We start from the raw sequence: 13,029 nt of genomic DNA on the forward strand, positions 1-13,029 counted from the left end.
GGTGTTACAGAGGAAAAATCACTACATCTTGTGTTTAAGAGCTCAGCATTCATAACAGAACTGCAATATTCCTTTATCACAGGACTAGAATGATGGTGAAAATTGCATTTTTAGCTCACAGTAGAATGCGATCAGTGTTACAAAAACAGCTTTGTAGAACTGTTTGTATGCACGGTGGTGAAGTCACACTTCTCACGTGTTCTCATGTGAACACATATATGACCTTCACTCTGTTTTGCCATCTCCTCATCATGATGCTAATTTCAAAGAACTTCAAGTGCACACAGTGGATAGCTCAGCAGAGACATTATTCAGTGAGCCACAATGTTGGGATCAGCTTCCACACCTGATCAGTAAGTTAGCCACAGGCATCAGCAGAGGTGGAAAATGGGCTTCTCAAAAGCATAGGCAGGGACTGCTTGAAGTCCTCTGAGAAAGCAGCAGGCTACTAGAGCTGCTAGCAGCAGTTGCTGGAGGAAGACTTGACTCAAGCATTTGGGCACTGTAACCAATATTCATGCAAGTGAACAAAAAAATGCCTGCAAATATTTTTGTGCTCAGGCACTACCGAGGTAGCTTCTAAAAGGGGAGGGATATCTGGTCACCCATTTGTTTTTTCTGCCAACCGTTGTCAGGAAATTCTGTTTCACCAGAGAATTTGTCTTGACTTCATTGCCTGGTGGGGAAAGGACACTGCTATGAACTGAAATTCCTGTTTTAAATAACCCGTTCAGTAACGGGGTGACAGATTTGCTGATGCTGTCAGAGGCATCCATACAGCAGCACAGCCAGCATCTCTGCTCTTCATTTTCATGCCACTGCAGTGGTTAAGAGTGAGAAATTTTCTTGAAAAGCCACTGGGGACAGGTGGGTGGAAAAATGATCTATGTACAACTGAGATAAAAACTAACCTTCTCTAGCATGTCGAGTTCTCCCCTTTAGGGGATCAGCATGGAAAAGACAGTTGATTTGACACCGAATAAATACTGAAGATATGAGATATTCTGTGAGGTCTTTTGAACATAATCCAAGAAGCTTCTCCATCCAGGGGGTCTATGCTGGAAACAAGCGTCAACTTGATATAAATTACATCAAATGGACAAATCTCAGCATGCCTGTCTAATCGTCTTAAAAATACAATCCAGGCAGCTCTGACCTGCTGGCCTTGTTAAGGACATGAATGACAAGCGTTTATGAGCTGGCAAGCAAACAGACATGCCTTTAAATACTTCAGAGCACTACAAAGTGACTTCTTGAAAATCTGGGAAACCTTCCACTTAATTTACTATGTGCCGCTCATGGCATGACCGCCTTACGGATGTAACATCTTTGTAACAAGCACAGTTGTACGGCTGTGCTAGATACCGGGGTGAATTCTTCCAGGCTTTGCAGAATTCCAGAAACTACTTTGCTGGACTCTTCAAAGTGCAAGACTTGCCAAAGATCTGACACTGGAGCTCCCTAAATGGTACCTTAAAGCCACGAATTTGCCCCAAGTTGTACAGACTTTCCAAAATTACAGATCGTTTTCCTCAGTCCTCCTCCGGGTTGCACTCGTTCATCCCAAACTACAAAGCACAATATGTGAAATCTTTCAAATGGGTCAACTTACTTGAAGTAAATCAAGCTGAAGTAGGAGTGTTTTTCACAGTATGAGAAATCTCTAGGTGGGTTTTACAACTGAGTCTGGGAAAAACACCAACTGTTTGTTCTTCCCACAAGCTTTTAAGTCACTCACAGATTAGTATTGCATATACTTTCCTAGACAAAACAGCATTTGCAAAAGGTTTCCAGCAGATCTTCTGTTGTCACATATAAATCACCCCCTTGAAGTTTTTTTTCCTTTCCTGAAGTCCTGTTGTCATGAAAAGATTTTTAGTGTATAGATTTTACAGAGATTTAAAACCAGAATGGTCTACTAAATAATACATGCAGTCCCTGAGTGTCCAGCTTAGATCATTAGGTCTTTATTAACAAATGACTTAGTCAGATCCCACAAAGTTTTGTGAAGGGGCATCACAGCTTTGCAGATCCTTTATTTTAAGGAAATCCATTATTTTTTTCCACTAACAATAGAAACATTTACCTTTTTGTGACGATCTCTATTTCTGTCATTAAAAATGGACTGTGTGGTACTTTGTCCAAAACAATCTCAAGTGTTTGGCAATAAAAACGGAATTTAATTTTTTCCACACTGAGGATTGTATTGGAATTTGCTTTGAGAACACACTTTTTTGATTGGGGACCAGACATTAATGTGCTCAACTGTTTTTTGTTGTATAACCAAAATTCAATAACGTACATAAGAAAACTTATTTATAAAATGATATCACTGCTGTGATATTTACTCACAACAGCAGACTAAAATGTTAAGGATTAAAGTGATTTCCACTGAAGAAAATTCTAGGTATGAGATGTGTTCAAACTGGCAGAGCATCAAACCTGTCCTAGACTCAGCTGTGCTACATAATAGCACAAATGTGCCTGCAGAAGATGTAAAATCACAAAAAAGTGACCAATTACTGTCCCATCAACAGCATCAAAGGAAAAGTAAATAAGTGGTGTGTTTTTGTTTTGTTTTGTTTTTTAATCTAAGAATACCATGTATTTGCAAATTAGTTCAATAGTCACAGATATGGAGTATTTCCACGCTGGAAAAATTATTCTGTACCTTGACTTACTCCAATTAATAAAAAGAACACAGAAGCAACTGTGATTGTTAAAAGACCACTAACACTCCTGATAACAAAATTCACCACGTAAGACAGGTAGGAGCTGCACCATGAGAAGACCAGGCTCAGCTACAAATATTGCTGGAGCTCAGCTGGTTTAGCTGTGAGGATAATCTGTGGGCATAATCTGAAAGGGTAGTTTCCGTAACGCATAAAAAAACCTATCAGAGAAATTATTACCACTTTGGTGCATTTCTCCACATCTTTTGAAATGAAAGGACTCAGAAAGTAAAAGCATCTCATGCATTAGTGAACAGGTACAGTGCCCCATTGAAAGGAAACACTGCTCTCAGTTAACTATCTCACTTGCCAAATAAAGATTTTCTGTTCAGAAGGTGGACAATGGAATCACACTGTGTTTTTGTTAAGAGACACTGTTCCTCAGTGCCAGATCCCTAGTATCCTGTGCTTCTCTGACTTTTAAGCACTTTTCTAACAATAATATTTTGCGAAAGCTCTTTGACAATGCTTTAAACAGGAGTTCACTGTTTCAAAACAGAGATGAAAAACAAGGAAATACCCTTCCCACAGAAATGGCTGTTGCTGGACAGCCCTGTACCACAGCCAGTCTAGAATGAGACTGGCAGAGCTGTAAGCACTGCACCAAGACTGAAATTATCTTTTTGTCATTCGGATGAGCCTAACAGATACGGTATCAAAACTAACTTGGAAATTCTATTAGGATTGTTACTCACAAGGTACAAAAAAGTTACCCTACATTAGTTGAGTCCTGGACATGAACTGTAGGCACACTCCCGGTTTATTCTGTTGCTAAACAAAATGCAGGCTGTCTGGACACCTTATTCATCTCTGAAATGTGTTTATAGTATCTCAGAATAATTTTGTAACTCTCTGCAACTACGTGGAGATGCACCTTTAAACAAACTACAACCAGCTTTTTCATGTTCCAGGAATTGCATAAAAGAGGGTTGGACAGGGCCCAAAGACCGTACATTCTCTGTAACATGCAGATATTTGATAAATCTGGTATTTGTTTGAAACTGCACTTCAACTGAGCCAGAAGACCTGGTGGGTCACTACACTTCTGGCCTCAGGTCAGTGAAATGTTTTTCCTTGATGGTCAGAGTTTTCAGATGGAAAGATATAGTTACCATAGTATGCTATTGAAAACCTGCCTTAATAGCTCATCTGGTATGGGATACAAACCGCAGCTCCCATCTGATCATGGCAACAAAACACAGTCATACCAAGTGCCCCAGTACTGACAGGCACCGACTGGGAGAACACGTTTAACTTTTAGCTAGGTTAGGGCCAGTGTATCCAGAGCTGTGTGCTGTCTGGATCCGTTCTTGAATCGAGTTCCTCCTACCTTTGACCACTCTGATGCTTCCCAGATAGAGAGGCAGTCCCGTCCTTCACAGCTCTGTACTGTTGCTGGTTTGTTGCCCAGGCAGTAGAGGTCTCTTGTGTTAACATAGGTGCCATTCTGCAACTGGTAGACACAAGTCACCTCCCGGCGCTGGATACCTTTCTCACAAGTGGCAGAGCAGGGACTCCAGTGGCCAGTCACCCACCTGGGAAGGAGACAGAGAAGGAATGTTAAAAAAAAAAAGAGGGATCAAACATTATGCTTCACTTAAAAACAGCAAGAAATAGGCAACTCTTCCTAGATTTGTGGTGATATTTCCCTTTTCATTGTTTTGGGCTTTCCAGGATGTTTCATTGGAATCTTATCTGTTGGAACTTGACGCTGCTCTGGCCACGCAAGGAAAACGAGGCAATTTCTCTCTGTTGTTGTCCAGCTCAGTGTAAGGCTCACTGAAAGGCTCCATAATGAACCCAGTAAGCACTGGAACTACCGCTGTGGTTAAAGCGGGCCTACATGGCAGTGGATACAATATTAAAAAAGAATCTTTGCTAGGAAGTATGTAGGGAGGGACGCTTAGTTCCTTAAGACAAGCAGCATCCATCTTCACGCTTCCTGTAATCTGTCAGTGAGGAACATTTTCTCTGTAATTACAGGCATTCCTGGCTGATGTGAATGACTGGAACAATAACTGTGCAGGCACTGTGCTCCGGAAGGCTATCATCACCAGGTAATTGACCTTCTGGACTGTTATTTAGGGCTGTCACCTAGATTAGTACCCTTATACCATGAATCTCTTACTTGTCACCCAGTTCTGGGTTGCTTGCTATGTTAAGTGACCTAAAGAAGACTTCTCAAAACCAGAAGTTTGCTTAGAAATATGATTTTGTTTTGCTGTAGGTTCCACTACTCCAGGCAGAACATCACACACGCCAACTGTACAGCCACACTTCCTTGGAAGTTGCTGCTAACTTCTCATACAAAAATCAGACAACCATTTCTCATTTTGCCACTCCCGCATGCAGACAAATCAGTTCACCACAATTTGTAGCAACATCCTCATTTGGCGCAATTATCAGGAATCCATTTGCCAACTGCTTTGACTGCTGACTGGTGTGACGGCACTGAGGACTGCGTTGGCAGAAGCCGGTTGGTTTGGGCTGAACAGGATCGCGCAGGCTGGCCACCTGCGTTTTGTGGAAAAGGGCCACACTCAAATGTTTCTTTGCATTGAAGCAGTTGACACATCTGTGAATTTCTGTTGGCTAAAACAGCTGGCAAGACCCCAAACATGTTTCTCTAGACAGTAGTTTTGGCGCATCTCTGTGGCTGAGTGTTTGGTATTTTGCTTATGGTATGGGAAAATGCCAGCTGGGTAATCAAATGCTGGGACTGAGAGACTGACAAAAATAGCCTTCAAGTGCAGAAATCAGTGTTCAGGAAAATTAATAGCTGGGCCGTGCCCTGTCAGAGCAAATGTGGAAGCAGCTATCTACCCGGGTGAAGGAACCGCTCAACAGGGGCATGAAGGGGGAAAAAGTGACTTTGCTTTATGAGCTGAATGTGAGTCACCGGGCCAGGAAGGGTTTCTGTACAGGCTCCGCTGAACTAATATTCACTTCAGCACCACACTCTCACTGTGATCTACGGCTACTGGCAGAAGAAAAAGGGAAAGGGACTGAAAGCAAAGAAGAAAGATAAAAATACATTCTTGGCAGAGGCTGTCCGTGTACTTCCATTTAGGATGGGCAGCACACTGTGTGCCAGCCATTTCCAAGATGCCCTGAGAAGTCAGGTTATGACTTTGCTTTCAGGAAAGAAAATTCTTTTTTTTTTTTTCTTTTACCCTGGTCAGTCATCTCCAGGTAGTGCTGCTCTAGCACCGATAGGATGGAGTGTGACTAGATAACTGGCACAGAAAGCCTGAATATCATCATGAGAAGAATGACTGCACAGAGCATGAGCCAAAACCCAGATAATCAACTGAAAGCTGTGGCTCAGGTAATTTCAGACCTAGTCTGCTGTGAAGATGAAATCATCTTCAGCATTTTTGTCAGAGTGGCATCCCTATGGCCAGCCTCAGCTACAGATCCCCTACATCCCCCCCTGAGCCAAGCCTTAGTCCACCAGTGGTTGAAAAGAAGGTGGGGTTGCACTGTAAGGGATCTCTGAAACCTCATGGACCACCCTGACCTACCTGGGACAGCTTCTGCTAACCAGGAATCCAAACGCTTTGAAAAGAAAGGGTATTTTGGTGTGGGGGGTTAGTTTCAGGTCTGAGAGACAAAAGCCAGATTAAATTGAAGTAGGATATCTTCGAAAGTATCAAGGGGATGATCACTTTACCATCAAACTTCATCATCTCAGTGAAATCTCTGCTTGGTTCAATAGTTCATCTGGCAAACAAGGAAACGTGAATCCTATGTGCAGTCCTAGCAGTGCCCTGATCTTCCCCCACAGTTCTCCCAAAGCCCCCTTCACAGTCAGCTGAAAATATTATTTTAATGCCTGAAAGAGAGAAAATCGCTATGACTGTATTTCAACATCATGGTTCACTATCAATGGAAAGACAAAGGATTTATGGATGAAGTGATTAAATATGGAAATTCCTGCCTGTTTCACATTTGGTAAAAGAATGCTCAGCAAGCTATGAGCAAAATTACTGTCCACAGGTAATGTATTAACTGGCAAGAAAAATGTGATGCACAAATAGTACCACATTATGGTTACTATTAAATTACATTACGGACATTTTCCTCTCTACACTGTCATTACACCTTCTGAACACACATGGATGAGTTTAAGAATGAGATTTATTTTTCATTTTTAAAGAAGCTGAAGTATTTTTCTTTTGACAATGTCAAAAATAATTCCACTATTCTAACATACAACACAAAGCCAGCTCTGTGTTGTTAACTAAGGCAATTAACTCTTGCACACTAAGCCAGGTGTGTATCATATAGACCATTTGGCTTCCAGCTATGCTTTAAGCCAGTAAAATGATCTTAGGAATTGCTTGATACCACAGTTCTTTTCCATTTGGTTTTTCCCTCCCCAGATATAACCATACTCTGTTGGACCATGTGATTGCTCTACATGGAGTACTGGAGAGCCCGTCCTCTTTCCAACAAGGAGTGATTTGTGTGACAAACACATTCATCTTTCTCACAATCCTAGAGATGGCTTCATCTACAGCATTATTTTTTGTAATCTTACCTCTATAGAAGATTCAAGAGCTAGATGATTCCCGCTGGTGGTTAGATTTAGGTTAAGAAAGTGATGAGCTTTTAAGCACTTTTTTTTTAACCCAGTCTGTGTCTGTCTTTCTAGCTAAAAAATGCCCAGAAGGGTGTTTATCCATAGCCTCAAAGGGCTGGGATGGGCAGGACATGCAATCTGAGAGGGCTGTTTTAAATCTTTATCTTCTGAGTCTTTCTCAACCTCTGACCTCTCAGTATCTCTGTTCAGGAATTGGAGTTCTTCTAATCTGCTTTGGCAACAATCATCTGGCAGCCCCCTGGAGCAAACTTGAAATATCTCTTGGAGGTTCAGATCATCATTTGATCTTTCTGTGCTCTGGATTAGTCATTAACCTTGAATTATTCACTCTACCTGCTTGCTGAAGACTCCCCCATTTTCTATGAAAAAAAAACAACAACTAGCATCTATTGCACTGCGTACATGAACCTAGGGGAGATGAATGTCTGCAAATGAACTGTAGCTAGAAATGAAATTGTAGCTAGAGATTTGGGAAAACATACTATGAAGATAAAATGCGTCAAGGCTGAAGGATGGGGTGGAGGAGTGAAACCAAAAGACATGAGGTCACTTTTCCGAGATTTCTATCCTCTTATAACATAAAGACATTGCATGTTGTAGGATAAATATCGCAGCCCATTAAATTTCTCTTAGTTATTTCTGTCTTGAGCTGTGCAGAAGACCAATGTCGGAGCTCTCTACAGGGCTTCTGTTACTTCTGTTCCCTCTCTAATGCTACACTGAAATTCATTTCCCTGTTTTTGTAGTAAGAGATTTGATGTGACCAAAGATATAGTTGCAATAACACTCATTTTTCTGTATTTAATAACCCTGCTTTTTGATTGCTCTAACTAGTTAAGAGCTTGCACTACTGCTCAATAAAATATCAGAGGAAATGTGATACTAAACACTGATGCTAATCTGAAAAAGCATTTGTGAGAAACTAATCTAAAGCAGTACACTTCCAGCATTGTAGCAGATTTTATTGTGCACCTTTTGGTTTAACACACACCACTGAATTACTGTCTAGGTGAGGATAACTCCATCTCGAGTTAGAGCTGGTCATCTTTAGCACCAGTTTGTGATGCAAGATCATGTTAAAGTTGCTCTTGGTTTTCTAGGGCACCTTGGTGAAACTGTGGCTCCACTGAAGTTATGCAAACTCCAACTAACTTCACTGGTGCCAGGATTTGACATTGGATAATTGTAGCGAGCAGAACTGGAAAAGATTTCTGAGAATTAGTCACATGGAACTGATAGCCAGATATTTTTTCCTTACAGCTATCAAACTAAGTTCATGCTTGAGTATGTAGAGGCAAGAAAACGCTGTTTACAAGTGGACTTATGATTTCGATGAAACATGCACACTGTGCTATTGTATCCTTCTCTCCCGATGCACTTCTGAAGCTCTCTGCTACATCTCTGCTATTCTGGGGTCAAAATAACCAGGTGAATCTGGATTTTTGGGAACAGGTTGTGCCACACCCAGTCACTAGAAGGTTGGTTGTTGTTCTTTTTTTTTTTTTTTTTTGGAAAAAAGCACAAGGAATCTAGTAGAATAATACAGCTGCTGATGTTGAAAGTAGGACTCCAAGACTAACATTCCTGTCTGACTGCCTTTATAAACAGTGCTCAGTAATTTTCCAGTACAGTAGTCATTCTGCTAGCAGACTTGCCAACTTTCACTCACACAGATTTCTTTTTTTTTTCTTTGGTGATTATCATTTTGACAGCTTTATTTTTTTTTAATTTCCCACCAATTATACGATCATAGGACCATGGACACTGTTTTATAATTTACCTGCACCTTGGGAAGTATTTTTTTACGCCAAAGACTTTGTATTCTTCCTCCCTCATCCCTCACACTGAGCAGATCACTCTGGTTACAAGGACTCAGCATGGCACTGGTGCGAGTAGGTGTCCTTCTTGCTTGCAACTGCCTTGCTACACTAAGGTATAGAGTATTAACACCTGCTGAGCCCTTTTGCAGTGAGTTACCACTGTCCTTCTCCATGCTTGGTGTACCTTTGATGGGGCAGCTGATGGCCAGCTCCGTTCTCTGCCACTCGAGGAAGGCAGTGTGTTTTCCTCAGCTCGCACTGCAGGATATAAGCAGCATGCAGAGCGTTACCGCAGGCAGCAGGAGGGGTGAATTTCACCCATAATTAAATATTTTGCTAGATTATCCTGCTAATCCTTCTTTGTGGGTAAAGACTATGCTTGGCCTCAAGAGCCTCAAACCAAAGAAGCACAGATCGTTTAACATTTTAAAACAATGCGATGTTCAAACATCAGGCTGTTGAGTCAAACATTGTAACGGGAAAAACTGTGATGTAAGCCAGCCTGGGTGTTTACACCAAAGCTAAGAAACCTGTCTCATGACTCCATGTGAAAGCCAATGCCAAACGAACTTCTGCTCCAGCCAGTCATCTTAAATTATTTGATGTAAATGCATTCACCAGTAGCCAACAAGCCCTCCTAATTTTATCCTTTGCTTGTTCCCAAGCCTTTTCTCTTACTTCTTTTCCAGAATTGCCTCATTGAGTTGGGTTGCTGGATGTGCTTGGAAACATCTTTTTGCCTTTCAGTAGCTAATTAACTCCTGACTGCCTTGCTGTACTCGATGAGCTGCCTACAACCGGGAACGTGTGTGATTTTGTCTCCTTCTAGTGGATGGTTGACAGCCAGACGTGCCCACGGTAGGACAGCAGACACCCACAGCAGCTACTCACAAGGGTGCTCCATTCGTTTGAGGCTTTCTGGTCTACAGCATTTGGCTTCTTCTCCGGCAGGTCTTGCAGGAGACCTGCAGGTTTCCAGCCCAGGCGGGTTTCCCCGAAGAGCAGCCACCAGGGCGCAGCATTGCCCGCTCGCTCAGCCGCCGGCAGCCACCGTGTCTCGCACCGTGTCCAGCGCAGTCCTGGCAAATTCATTAAGCTCAAACTGATTCTGGAGATCCCAACTCCAGTTTTGGGAAGTGCTTCAAAATGAGCTCTTACGTGGTGCCTCCTTGGATCAGAGGGTGCTAACATTACTATTTATGCCAGATTTCCAGGCTAAAATGATTTGAAACCATCCCCATAGCTGTTCTTTTTTTTTTTTTTTTTTTTTTTTTTTTCATGTAACCAAATTCAGAACACACAAAAGGAGATGTGGCTTAGCTCAAGGTGCAGGTAAGGTTCTGAATTCCTTGCCACTGGACCTTGTGGATGATAAAAAATTTGTACTGGTTCCAAAAGAGTCTGAAGACATTAATGAAAGAACATATGAATTTGTAATAATTAAATACAGAGTGTCCAGCTTAGTCCCTTCTCTTAACAGGTACTCCCCAGCAGTCCCTCCAGTTTAGTACAATTTCCATACAATCCTGCAAGTAATATGTCAGCTTTCTTCAGGAGTTTCCCATCAGACAGATCCCCCAAATTCTGTTTTTTGCAAGACCCCATAAAATAAAATCAAAACTTTTCTGCTCCTCATCTATGTGTGCTGGTAACACAAATGAATGTGGTGCAAACAGCCTGGACTCAAGGAGACTTGATCAAACATAGCAGGCAGGCAGGCTGATCTGAACACAGCCCAGGTCATAGCACACAAAACGATTTTCACTGGGTTACTGACCATCATCATCCATGAGAACAGTGTTCACTCTGTAGGGCTGCCTTCTTGCATATCATCACGGGTTTATGATGGAGCCTGAAGGCAGAGGCAGGCTCTCAGACAGTACGAATCTTACAGACAAGCACCATGAGCTTAAACCAGACTTGGGACCAAGAGGCAGGCACCATCGAGCATTGCACACAAAGGCACCCATGCTCCGATCAGTCGCTGCCTTTTGGGCAAGCCTACAAGGTGCCGAGCCAGCTGGGGTCTTGGCTGACCCCTGCAACTGGCTTCGTTTTCTCCCCAGCAGGCATCACTTCAGTGTGTGAGCCCTTGGAAAGCAGTGTTGGATTCCTGCCCACAGATGGAAAAGTGAAAGGGGAATAGCAGGAAAGAAGGAAAGAGGGAAAGAAGGAAAGAAGAAGGAAAGAAGGAAAGAAAGAAGTGATCCATGTAACCACAGGCCTCATCTCAGTAGCATGCCAGTTTTTAGAATGGATTTAGCGGGATGCAATAATCAATGACATAGTGGTAAATGGAAAATAGGAAAAATGCAACATAGGCTTCCTCCAGGCAGACCAGGCAAAACTAATTGAGTATATTTCTTTGATTAAAATAACTGCTTTTCCAGAAAGCGGAAATGTGGTAGATTTAATCTACTTAGTTACCAGTGAAAAACTCCTTTTGTTGTATTAGAAATGCTTATATAAGTTGGAGAAACTGGTCATATGCTGGAAAACAAGGATATCGATGTGCATGGAAGGTGAGAGCTGGCCACAGTGTAGTGCTTTAAAGGTAGTATCAGGTATGAAGGAAATTTAGATTAGTTACCAGGGGACTTCTTGAAAGATCTGTCTTGCTTCTGATGACCTTGGCCCAAAAAGAAGAAAACCGTTGAAAAACTGGTGAAACTGCTGACAGTACAAAGTCTGGAAGCATTGTCAATGCAAAAGAGCATTAGGATACCATAACAAGAAGAACCGACCAACATTGAGTACTGTAATAGAAAAGCTATGTTGAAAATTAATAGTACACAGTGCAAGGTTGTGTGCTTAGGGACTAATAACAAGCATGTCCGTGTTAAAGTAAGATTCATATGTTGAAACAAATGAAGAGGAAAACATCCAGAATGACTCTAAGCCACAAATGTGATACAGCCATGAAAAAAGCAAAGAATGCATCAGGAGAGTTGCTGCCAACGAAGGCAGGAAAGTACTAATGCAACTGTGTAAGGGCTAGATGAAACGGAGGATGAGATTTTCCAACACAATTCTGGTCACCTATGCCCTGAAATGATGCATTCAAATAATTTAAATTAGAGCACTAGCACAGAAGGGAAGTGAGAATCCACGGACAGTTTCTCATCCAGGAAGCAGTTAAAAGTTAAAAGATTTACCCCAGCAAAATGACAGAAGGAGATAAATTGGTTTGTTTTATTGTACGGCACTAAGCATACAGAAAAAAAGCTAGGGTGGGAGAAAACTGCATAAGCAAATAAACAGTGCTGATGCAAGAACAAGTAGATGAAAAACAACAGCAAATAATTAAGACCACAAACAAAAGATCCTGACCCACATGAACAGCAAGGTCACAGAAAAGCCTTCCTGCGAGGGAAATAAACTGTGGAGCAAAATTGGCTTATGGAAACTAGCGTATGACATGGTAGTAGCAGAAAACTAACCGTCCGACTCAGAGGTGCTTTCAAGTCCTGAGCAGTGAAAATAAGGGCTCAGGTCTCCTGTGGTTTTCTGCAGACGATGGCAGGGATTTCTGGCTGTTCATGCTGTTGTTAAGCATCTGCGTAGGAACAGCACATATTCAACAGGTCCCTGAAAGAACTTAAACTCTATTAAAATCTATTACAACAAAGAGGAGGAAAACTAACAGTGTTTGCATGCAGGCCACAACAAGTCTAACAGTTGGGAAATTTCATGTGTTTTTGGTTCTCTTCCTGCATTAGAGGGGAGCAGTTTCATATTCATAGACCCAACCATGCATGTTGAAGTGTGTGGCCACTGGCCGACCTATATTTTCAGTAATAACAGCTGATGTGATCTGTGATTTCTGAGTCTGGTGCCAACATGAGCGCTGGGTTTGCCTATATATTTGGGT

General features: G+C 41.9%; 1 protein-coding gene across 5 annotated transcripts in view; it reads right to left on the reverse strand.

Annotated features, from left to right (window-relative positions):
* Positions 1-13,029, reverse strand: part of ADAMTS17 (ADAM metallopeptidase with thrombospondin type 1 motif 17) — a 172,973-nt gene that overhangs the window by 22,804 nt on the left and 137,140 nt on the right. For 4 of the 5 annotated variants that reach the window (XM_084293408.1, XM_084293407.1, XM_084293409.1 and 1 more), the window contains one exon: positions 4,063-4,267. In XM_084293408.1, coding sequence (XP_084149534.1) covers positions 4,063-4,267 — 205 coding nt within the window. Of the gene's footprint in view, positions 1-4,062; positions 4,268-13,029 lie in introns of those variants that run through there. The other variant, XM_084293411.1, reaches the window with a different exon arrangement.

Source organism: Netta rufina (assembly GCF_964035555.1).
Source record: "Netta rufina genome assembly, chromosome: 11".
NCBI classification, from domain to species: Eukaryota; Metazoa; Chordata; class Aves; order Anseriformes; family Anatidae; genus Netta; species Netta rufina.